The 11,093-nt window shown below is 56.0% G+C and overlaps 1 protein-coding gene across 2 annotated transcripts; it reads left to right on the top strand.

Moving 5' to 3' along the window:
- The first annotated feature begins 722 nt into the window (after positions 1-722).
- PHETA1 (PH domain containing endocytic trafficking adaptor 1) lies at positions 723-8,873 on the top strand. Of its 2 annotated transcripts, none has more exons than XM_021922930.2 (3): positions 723-901; positions 3,581-3,725; positions 6,139-8,873. In XM_021922930.2, the coding sequence occupies exon 3, from the start codon at positions 6,175-6,177 to the stop codon at positions 6,880-6,882; it is 708 nt and encodes a 235-aa protein (XP_021778622.2). In that variant the 5' UTR covers positions 723-901; positions 3,581-3,725; positions 6,139-6,174; the 3' UTR covers positions 6,883-8,873. The 2 variants fall into 2 exon arrangements, with proteins under 2 accessions (XP_021778622.2, XP_031506618.1); XM_031650758.1 differs by lacking the exon at positions 723-901 and adding an exon at positions 928-1,483 and having other exon boundaries at positions 6,139-7,002.
- Positions 8,874-11,093: the final 2,220 nt, after the last annotated feature.

The following is an 11,093-nucleotide window of genomic DNA, read 5'->3' as shown; positions in this document are numbered from 1 at the left end:
CTTTATTTTCCGGATGAAGAAACGGAGGCTTAGAGAAGTGAAATGATTTCTCTAAGCTCACACAGTGTTCAGTGGCCTAGTGCGACTCGAACTCAAGTCTGCCCCATTCCAGAACTTTCTTCACCTGGAGCCAGGGGAAGCTTGCGAGGCGCCCTGTCCGTATGGAACAGTGCTGTATGGAAATGTACTGGATTCAGTTGTTTTCTGCCAATTACACATTTTTCAGGAGTTAGAGCTATTTTTCTAATATAACTGGGAGTTAAATTTGCTAAACCTGGCAACCCAGGTTTAGCAAATACTTTTATTATTTGTAGAGATGGCGGTCTCCCTATGCTGCCCAGGCTGGTCTTGAACTACTGGCTCCTGCCTTGTCCTAGGGGGAGTTTGGACTTAAGCCTAGGACTTCAGCGAATGGCCCGCCCAGGATCCCCAAATGCTTTTTCCAGGCTAATCCACGACCTGAGCCGGTCCTTACCTTTGGAATCGCAATGAGCTTCCCAGGCTCGAATCCTCTTTTCTGGGCTAGGGCACCGGGGAGTCGAGAGCCACGAGAGGACCCTTTAAGAGTGATTTCGAGGGCGGGCTCACGGGGGCGTGGCGAATTCGGGGGCGTGCCGGTTCGGGGCCGGCCAATCGGGAGGCGGGAAGAACGCGAGGGCGGTCCCGGCGCGAGCAGGCTGGGAAGGGTTAAAGGGGCGCGCCCGTGGGTCGCGGACTGTCCGGTTGCTCCCGCCTCCTTCCGTCGGATCTGAGCTCTCCCGCGGCTGCGCCGCCCCGGCCGCCCAGGAGACAAAGCGCTGCTGCCGCCGTTGCCGCAACCGGGCCAGTTCTGGACCATGGCCGGGTCACCCCCCAGCCTCGCGCCTCCCGTCCCGTCGCCGCCCTAGGCCTGCGCTGCGAGGTAAGGCGGGCCTGGCGGGGGGACCTGCACCGGGACACGGGACCCGGGTCAGGCCGCCCTGGGCCTCGGGGTTCCCCGGCCACCTGGAGAGCGCGCTGCGGGGATCTTCCCTGCTGGGACTTTGCACCAGTGGTCACTTCTCCAGCTGCCGAGGCGAACTTGGCCGATGACCACCCTCCCCGCCCTCAGCCCATAGGGACATCTGCCGCTGTGGGGGACTGCGGACAAGCCCCCTATTCTGCCGCTGATCACCCATCTGGGGCCCTGACTGTCCTTTAAGGAACTTAAGAGAGCTGCCACGCACAACACACAAAGGGACAGAGAGCAGCCGGGAGCAGGGCCACACCTGGAGAAGCAGCCCCTGCCGTGGGCAAGGGGGCTGCCTGTGTCTGGACGGCGGTGCTGGCACGTCCCTGGGGTCCCTGCTGGTGCGCTGACGGACAGGCTGGTCTTCAGTGTTCTTGGCACACATGTTTTTCAGCCTGTGCCTGCCACACCCTCTTCCCCACGCCCGCTGCTGGGGGACACTGAGGGCAGCTGGATTCAACCCCAGGACCTGTGATTCTGGCTTCTTTCGTTAAAGTGAGTGCCAAAATGCCATGCTTCAGTCTCCCCAGAGACCTGGGTTCCAGGGCCAGCTGTGCCCCTGGAGATCTTGGATGAATTATTTGCCTTTTTGACAGCTCTTTCCCTGAAAGCATTTTGCAAAATGACTCTTCAGGAGTAAATTCACTCAGCCCATAGAGGGATGGAAGTTAACATCCCCATTTTGCAGATGAGGCTGAGAAAACCCCGACTCACAGCAGCTAATATTTGCAATCCATTTCCCATAGTTTGCCAGTGGGTTTTCCTTCTTTTAGCTCATGGACCCTTGCCACACAGCCCATTTTAACAGACGAGGAAACTGAGGCTTGGAAAGGTGAAACAACTTGTCCAAGGCCTTCCAGCCTGGACCTGCAGAGGCAGGAACTTTGCCTTGGGAGCAGCACGGGGCCAGGCTCCCTCCAGCTTCCTGTCTGGCCCTGGGCTGTTGAATCAGCAGCAGTGCCCACAGTGGACTCTGAACTTCTTGGAAAACAGTGTGGGGAGATAAGGCAGGGACCAGGCCTTCGCTCCAGGCAAGGCTGGAGCCTGTGCCCCTGCAGTTTCCTGCCTTCCCTGTTCTGGTGGAGGCAGGGGTCATGGGCAGAGCTGGGTCCTGTGCCTGCTGGTGACTTTGAAGCAGTTTGGCCTCCATCTGGGCAGTGCAAGGAGGAGGTTTGCTGAGCAGGAGGGAAGTTGCTATTCCTTTGGCCTTGATGGGGTGGAGAGACCCCAAGATCGGCTCCTTTATTTGGGTGGCTTGCCTGGAGCATGTGATTCTGGGCACAGTTGTATGCCTCTGGCCAACTTATTGAACCTCCCTGTGTCCATTTCCACATCTGTGAATGTGGGGTGAGACCCCTTGTCATGGGGCCGTTGAGAAGTTTCAGAAGATACCTGCAGAATGAATCAAACAGCTATGTGAGCACCTACTGCATGCCTGGCACTGGAATTCAGACCACAAACGCCCCAGCTTTCCTAGAGCAGGCAAAAATGACCCAGGTATTAATAATTTCAGGTGGAGGCACAGGAGAGGGACTGGAGGGCCTCTTATGCATAGGGTGGCCAGGGACCACCTCTCTGAGGAGGTGACAGCTAGGCTGAGACCAAAGGATGGGGAACTGGCCTTGTGAAGACCTGCAGGCAGACAGCCGGGACCAAGTCTTGGAGGTGGGGATGTATCTGGTGTATTTAAGGAACAGAAAGGAGGCCAGGATGGCTGGAGCTGAGTGAACAAGGGGGAAAGAGGTAGGAAAAGGGAACTTGGAAGCCATGGGAGGCTTGGACTGTTTTTTTTTTTTTTTTGAGGCAGGATCTCACTATGTCGCCCGGGCTGGAGTGCAGTGGCATGATCACTCCCAAGTTCAAGGGGTCCTTCCATGTTAGCCTTCCAGACAGCTAGGACTAGAGGCTTGTGTCAACATGCCCAGCTATTTTTTTTCTATTTTTTGTGGAGGTAGGGTCTTGCTGTGTTGTCCAGGCTGGTCTCTAACTCAAGCGATCCTCCGGCCTCAGCCTCCCAAAGTGCTGGCATTACAGGTGTGAGCCACCGCACCCTGCCTAAGGATTTAATTTTATGCTGAGAGAAGTAGGGAGCCATGGGAGGGTTTAGAGCAGAGGAGGAGTGTGATTGGACTTAATTTTCACAGGATCCCTCTGTGGGGAGTGGATTTCAGTGTGGCTCGGAGAAAAGCCTAGGAAGGAGGCTTGGATCTTACCTTGAGGAACATGGACGGGGAGGGGGGCAAGGAGACTTGTGTGGAGGCTACAGCAGCCGTTCCAGTGAATGGTGATGGGGCCTAGAATGGGGAGGTGGAGTGGACAGATTAGGCAACTGATTTGGAAGACGCTGGAGAGGGGAGATCAACTGGACTTGATATGTGATCAGATGTGGGGGTGAGAGGGAAACCAAGGGCCATTTGCTGAGATCAGAAGTATGACACGGGGACGTTTGGGGAAAAGCCAAGAAGAATGTGAACTGCAGCTGTGCTCAGCAGGCGTTGTGTGCCTGGCCCCGTGCTCCGCAAAGTCCGTGTACTCACTGTATCATTGTCACAACAGCCCTGACTTAGGCCCTGTTACGATCCCATTTTACAGATGCAGAAACGGAGGCCCAGAGAGGTTAATAGCCTGCCTGGGGTCCCCCAGCCCAGATGCTGCAGAGCTGACATTTGAATCCAGAGAAGAGCAAGCTGAGGCTGGAGCTGAACAGAGGGCAGGGAGGCGAGTGGTGGCCTGAGAGGTAGGAGCGGAACTGGGCAAGTGGGGCGGGAGGGTCCTGTGAGAACTGGGGCCAGCATCCACATGGGAGTTCATGGGTGGTGGTGTGGGGAATGCGTGAATCCCTGTGGCTTAGAGAGGGACAGCTGTATCTGAGAGGCAGGGTAGGGATTCAACACCTGGAGACTTTGGGAGCTCTGGCCTTGGCCCCCCACTAGATCAGGACAGACTGACCTCAGTTTCTTTTTTTATTTTAAGTTCCGTGATACATGCGCAGAACATGCAGGTTTGTCACATAGGTATACGTGTGCCATGGTGGCCTGCTGCACCTATTGACCTGTTCTCTAAGTTCCCTCCCCTCACCCCCATCACCCAACAGGCCCCCGTGTGTGTTCTGCCCCTCCCTGTGTCCACGTGTTCTCATTGTTCAACTCCTACTTATGAGTAAGAACATGCGGTATTTGGTTTTCTGTTCCTGTGTTAATTTGCTGAGGATGATGGCTTCCAGCTTCATCTATTTCCCTGCAAAGGACATGATCTCATTCCTTTTTATGGCTGGATAGTTTTCCATGGTGTATATATACCACATTTTCTTTATACACTCTATCATTGATGGGCATTTTCTCAGTTTCTAAGTCACAATTCATGTTCCCTCTTCTAGGAAGCCTTCCCTGACTGCCTGTGTGGGTGACAGGAGGTGGCAAGGACAACCCCTTCCACCCTAGGTCAGGTAGTCCGACAGGGCCTCACTGCGGTCAGCTGCTCCTAGGAGAGCCACCACCCTGACCTCATTCCACCAGGCTCTGAGAAAGACGCCACCCAGGCAGGGCAATGAACACTGAGTGCCTACTGCGTACCAGGACTTTATATGCTTTGCCTCTTGAAAAATGTAGCTACCATCCTATGCAGGCTGAGGCTCTACAGTGGGAGATAAGGTGGGCTCTTAAAATGGCCGTAGAAAACCCCAAGGGAAGGTGGCCAGGCCAGGGACGCAGATGCCACCTCCCGATAAGTCCTTCCTGGCCAGCATTACCCCATCGTATACTCCTTGGGGGAAAGTGAGTGGGGTCACTGTGGCTGACGGCATGGAGTTAGAGTCCTCTATGCTAAATGGCATGGGACGCCCCCCTGCCCCTCCTTCCTGTAAGTCAGCCTAACCCTGGGTTTGCATGTTTGCCCAGATTCTTTCTTTTTTTTGAGATAGAGTCTGGCTCTGTCCCCAGGCAGGAGTGCAGTAGTGCGATCTCGGCTGACTGCAACTTCTGCCTCCTGGGTTCAAGCAGTTTTCCTGCCTCAGCCTCCCAGGTATCTGGGATTATAGGCACTCCCCACCAGGCCTGGCTTTTTTTTTTTTTTTTTTTGAGATGGAGTCTTGCTCTGTTGCCCAGGCTGGAGTGCAATGGCATGATCTCAGCTCACTGCAACCTCCGCCTCTTGGGTTCAAGTGATTCTTCTGCCTCAGTCTCCCAAATAGCTGGGATTATGGGTGTGCACCACTACACCTGGCTGTTTTTTTTTTATTTTTAGTAGAGATGGGGTTTTGCCATGTTGGCCAAGCTCGTCTTGAACTCCTGACTTCAGGTGAGAAGGATCGGCCTTGGCCTCCCAAAGCCCTAGGATTACAGGCGTGAGCCACTGCGCCCAGCCCCTGTCTTATTTTCCACAGGACATGAGACTACCTGGCAGACATCTTATCTGTTAACTGTCTGCTCCCTTTCACTTGCCAGTGGCATTTCAACAGCACAAGGGCAGGGACCCTGTCCGTCTTGTTTTTGCTCTATCCCTAGGCCTGGAACAGTGCCTGGCACACAGTAGATGCTTAATAAACATTCCATGAATGAAGTCAATCTCTACAAGTCTCTGAAGTTGGTTCCGCCCATATCCCTATTTCATGGACGGACAAACCAAGGTCGAACCACAGTCAGGGCTGGGACCTGGCAGGGACTGCGGAAGGCCAGCTGGTCTTGTTCTTGGGATGATGGAAACAGCAGCGCCTGAAATGAGGCCTGGGTTTGGATTTCAGCCCTGCCCAACCTGCTTTGTGACACCAGGGAAGCAGTTAACCTCTCTGTGCCTGTTTCCTCATCTGTTGAACCCAAGCCAGGCCAGTCCCTGTAACCTAAGGTCTATTGTGAGATCAAGTGAGTTCATCCCTCTGAAATGTCTGGCATGCGGCAGGAACTCACAACATTATTTCAGGGATACAGGAGGGCAGGAGGTTATGAGGCTGTCTGGGGAGGCTGGTGAGACCCAGGTTCCAGTCCTGTCTCTGCTCCTTAGGAGTTGTGGGCACATGGGCTGCCTGCTTCCACCCTGTGAGTGTCAGTTTCCTCATCTGTGAAACGGGGATGTAGAGTGGCCGCAAGGTCCCCTTGGGGCACTGGGTGACCTAGCATCAGTGGCCTTGTGCGTAACAGCCCTTCCATGGGGTCCAGGCCCCGGGCTCCCCTCCAGGCCCGGCGATTGCCGCCATGAAGCTGAACGAGCGCAGCCTGGCCTTCTACGCCACCTGCGACGCCCCAGTGGACAACGCAGGCTTCCTGTACAAGAAGGGCGGGCGACACGCAGCCTACCACCGGCGCTGGTTCGTCCTGCGCGGGAACATGCTCTTCTACTTCGAGGATGCGGCCAGCCGCGAGCCTGTGGGCGTCATCATCCTGGAGGGCTGTACCGTGGAGCTGGTGGAGGCCGCGGAGGAGTTCGCCTTCGCCGTGCGCTTCGCGGGGACCCGGGCGCGCACCTACGTGCTGGCCGCTGAGAGTCAGGCCGCCATGGAGGGTTGGGTCAAGGCCCTGTCGCGTGCCAGCTTCGACTACCTGCGGCTGGTGGTGCGTGAGCTGGAGCAGCAGCTGGCGGCTGTGCGCGGCGGGGGTGGCATGGCCCTGCCCCAGCCTCAGTCCCTGCCCTCTGTCCCGGCCCCAGTCCCAGCCCTGCCCCTGCCCCTGCCCCTGCCCCGCCGGCCCAGCGCCCTCCCGCCCAAGGAGAATGGCTGTGCTGTCTGGAGCACTGAGGCCACCTTCAGACCTGGACCCGAGCCCCCTCCGCCACCGCCTCGCCGCCGGGCCTCGGCACCCCACGGGCCCCTGGACGTGGCCCCCTTCGCCCGGCTGCACGAGTGCTATGGCCAGGAGATCCGGGCCCTGCGCGGCCAGTGGCTCAGCAGCCGGGTCCAGCCCTGAGGCCACCAGGGCACCTGTTTTAGGGGGACGCAAGCTCCACGCCCTCTGGGACAGGCTGACTGGGGGAGCTGGTCCTGAGGGAAATCATGGGCAAAGCTGGCCTCCAGTCCCTGAATGGCCTGGTTTTGGGGGATGCAGGCTCTGAGAAGGTGCTGGATTCTGAATGGGCCTTTAGGACCATGTGATTCAGAAGGCCTACCCTTGAGAGGACGTCACACGCGACACTAAGGAGAATCCAGGGCCTGAGGGAGAGGTTTCCTGAGAACTCCGGCCCCAGGGTGGCCTGAGCTGCCTGGCAGAGGCCTTTGCTGGCAACAGGCCTTGCTGGGCCTGCAGCTCAGAGGGTCACTGGGACTGAGGACAATCTGTGGCCTGAAAAGCAAATGCACAGTTAGTGCGGCTCCTGACCGGGCCCTCAGGGTGGACAGAGAGAGGATCGGTTGTGGCAGCTATACCTGGGCCTGGCCTTGCTCCAGGACCTGCCAGAGGAGCTGACCTGGCTCCGTGCCTGCCTGTCTCCAGGAGCAGGACAGTGGCTTGGAGGGTGGCGACCGGGGACACAGGTGCAGGTGTTAGTGCAGGACCGGAAGGGTGAGGTTGCCTGGTCGCTGGGGCTCCTGGCCTGGGCCGGCTGAGGCAGGACTCTGCCGGGTCCCCTGCCAGGCCTTATGGTGGTGCTCCTGGTGGTATGGCTTTCTGGCTGCAGGCCCTGTCTTTGTCTCCGTGGTGGCTCTCACAGGGCTTTCCAGACACTCCTTGACTGCATCCTTCAGTCTTGGCCCCCAGGCCTGGGGCCCCTTGGGAGCTCTCCTGACCTCCCTTTCTGGGCTGGGCAGCCATGGCCCGAGGTGACCTTCTAGCAGGTTCCCCCAGGGAGGGGAGGCCACCAGCTGACTCACCACCTAAGATGGCCCAGGTGCTGACCTAGTGGCAGAGAAAACACAGCCTCACACCGAATGCAACTTCCAGAGCCCCTCTTCAGCTCCAGGCAGCCCCCTCCAACAGGTCCCCTCCTGAGCTCAGCCCCCACCCCCATACTCCCGGTGGGGACCAGGTCTTGCCTAGCTTCGGGGCTGACCGCTGGTCCCCTTTCTTCTCACCACAGTGCCCATTCTTCATCCAGGGAGAACCTCGGGGCTGGGAATACCCTCTGGCCCTCACCCTGGGTCATGTTTACAGTCCTCAATGCCCCACACCAGGGGCTGCCTGAGGACACCTCCACCCTGACCTTGATTTTGCCAAACGCTGCCTCTTGGTGACAGACTCAGCCCGAAACCCCTTCTTTCTGTCTTTGGAGACCCTTGGGCTTGGGGAAATATGGAGGGGGTTGTGTCTGCAATCAAGGCCTCTCCAGCTCACGGCTGGCCCGGTGGGCTGGGACCTCAGTCTGAATTTTAAATACTTAGGGTGCATTTTTTTTTTTTCTGGCAACAAAACTTGATGTTTTCACTGCTTTAGTTTCCTGTTTGCTGGGGGGAGGGGATATGATCTGTGACTCTGGGCTTGGCTTGGGGGAACAGTTGTCACTGCTCCTGGGGAGAGGGGCAGCTTGGGCTGGAGAAGCACAGCCAGAGATGGAGCCCCTCGAGAGGGATCCTTGGCTGCTTCATTGTCTTCCCCCCAGCAAGCCCTGCTCTCCTCCACAGGCACCTCCGGGGTCTTGGTACGGTCCCCGCTCACCTCCTTCCAGAGTCCTGAGCGGTGTGGGTGGGGGTGGCACAGGATCTGGGGCTTGGGAGGGGTTCGGAGCTGCCCAGAGCCCCGTGTCCTGGCAGACTCAGCTGGTGGGGTGAGGTGTTAACCCCAGTCCTGGCGTAGGTTTACAGACTCTCAAGGTACGCTGGCCCTGGTCTCCTGGGAGAGAGGGGTGGGGGATGTCCCCTACCAAAGCACAAGGTGGGGTCAGGCTGCCTCCCAGGTTGGGTGTCGGGGGAGCTTTCCGGCAGCCTGGGAGGGAGATGCAAGGGCTAAAATAAAATTTTGTCAAGTAATGGCTGATCATGTCATTTTTTTCCCCATCAAAATCCTTGATTGATTTCCCTGGCAGAGCCCAGAGCAGGCTGTGCAAGGGCAGGGACTAGTGGGTGATACCACATGGCTGGTGCCCTGCCAGGCGCATTCTCACTTCTCAAGGCAGATGCTGGTCCCATTTTACAGATGTGGGAAACAGGCTCATTGAGGTTATGAAACTTGCCAAAGCCACATAGCTGGAGAGTATCAGAGCAGGGATGTAAATCTCTGGAATCCCATGACAGGATAGAGTCTTCAGGAGGAATATGAGGGAAAATGGAGCCCAAAGTTCCTTTCAGAAGGGAGAGAAGGCAGGGAAAAGCCAAGGATTTGAAAGCTAACTGGGCTGAAGACCTGAGAGTTGGGAGGGACATTAACAATCCTGATTAGGATGGCAGATGGAATAGTCGAAACTGCATGCTTCTCACTGATAAGTTCATGGAGGCTGTGGAGGGAGCTGGAGTGAAGACTCTGGCACCGATACAAGTTCAGAAGGAAAGAGCCTGTGATTGATTAGTAATATCTGCCGTGAGCACCACGTGCCTGGTAGTGGTGCTCATGCCATGTATCCGCTCTCTGACTGATTGAGTCTGTCTACTGGGTTAATGGGGGTTCACAGAAGGGGCTGGCCCAAGGTGGCCTAGCATGATGGACTTAAGCCCTAGGTCCTCTTCACATGGACTCAGTTTGGGTCACAGGTCTCCCTTGCAGGCCTGGAAAAATCCTGTACATTTAGGAACATGTGGCTTAGGGTGAGCAACCTATAGTCCTCATGTTCAAGAAATGAAAAGTATGAAGATCAGGGAATTATTGCCCTTGTGAGCATCCAGTGCATGCTGAATAATTTTTTCCATCTCTTGTGGGACCACAGCTGACAGATGGGGGCTGGGGAAGTGGCTCCCCACACAAGCTGAGTCAGGGCACTGCCTGTGGCATTTGTGACCGCAGCCACCATACAGCATGGGGCAAAGAGTGGGGGAAATAGTGGGAGAGAAAAACAGCTCCAAGAGGGAGGGTCAGCAGCAAAATGCTGGACATCCAACTGCTGATATGTCAGTGATTCCTCTGGACCCAGGGGAGGTGTTCAGGGCACAAGTCTAAGGGGGCACCATATGTGGTCAGAAGGAATATTCTGAGAAGCCACTCGGGGTAGAAGGTGAGGCCCTCAAGCAGGACAATGCAGTGAGAAGTTAGGCTGATTGCCAAACATCCTTCCACCCTAAATACTTAGTCAAATTCAATCAGTTACGCTGCCATAGGCTCTCAGGGAATAGCTAAACTTTAGCTGCCAGAGAGTGGCCGTGTGGCCTGATTTTGGCCAATGAGATGTGAGTTGGAAGAGTCTTCTTCCTTCCAAAATACGCAATAAAGAGCTCTTCATTGGCCAGGTGCGGTGGCTCACACCTGTAATCCCAGCACTTTGGGAGGCCAAGGCAGGCAAATCACGAGGTCAGGAGTTCAAGACCAGCCTAACCAATGTAGTGAAACCCTGTCTCTACTAAAAAGTACAAAAATTACCCGGGCATGGTGGTGGGCGCCTATAGTCCCAGCTACTCGGGAGGCTGAGGCAGGAGAATCGCTTGAACCCAGGAGGTGGAGGTTGCAGTGAGCCGAGATCGTGCCACTGCACTCCAGCCTGGGCAACAGAGCAAGACTCTGTTCCAAAAAAAAAAAAAAAAAAAAAAAAAGGCTCTTCATTGTTCTCTGTCGGGGTGGAGAAGGGGGAGTAATGTCTGTGATGTCTGGAACTTTGGCATCCATCTTGCAGTCATGAAGTTGACCACTCTAAAGGAAATGCCCCATACTGAGTTTGGCACACATTTGAGGGTGGTTCTGGGTAACCAACTGCAGGGCTGTTGTTGGCTCAGTGGGGTGCGGGTTGGGGCTAGAATGGGATTTCCTGTTACAGTAAAGGGGCCACTGCTTCTTACCCCTTCCTAAAGAGTGAACAAATATTGAAGGAAGATCATGTCCCCCTACGGCCCTGCCTCTCGGATGTTCCTAAGTGGGGCTGCTTTGTCCCTGCTATGTGCTATGTGGTTAGATCTGGTGCCAACTGTCTGCTTCCCCAACCCCTCTGCGGATGACTTCGCCACACTCACCTTGCACAAACTTTGTTATGAAAAAGTTCCTGCGGCCAGGCACGGTGGCTCACACCTGTAATTTCAGCACTTTGGGAGACTGAGGCGGCAGATCATCTG

The sequence above is a fragment of the Papio anubis genome, chromosome 9 (genome assembly GCF_008728515.1).
Source record: "Papio anubis isolate 15944 chromosome 9, Panubis1.0, whole genome shotgun sequence".
NCBI classification, from domain to species: Eukaryota; Metazoa; Chordata; class Mammalia; order Primates; family Cercopithecidae; genus Papio; species Papio anubis.
This window is presented reverse-complemented; position numbering and strand designations above follow the sequence as displayed.

Excerpts from the sequence above, each read along its gene's own strand:
- PHETA1 (XM_021922930.2), top strand. The coding sequence starts at position 6,175 with ATGAAGCTGAACGAGCGCAGCCTGGCCTTCTACGCCACCTGCGACGCC.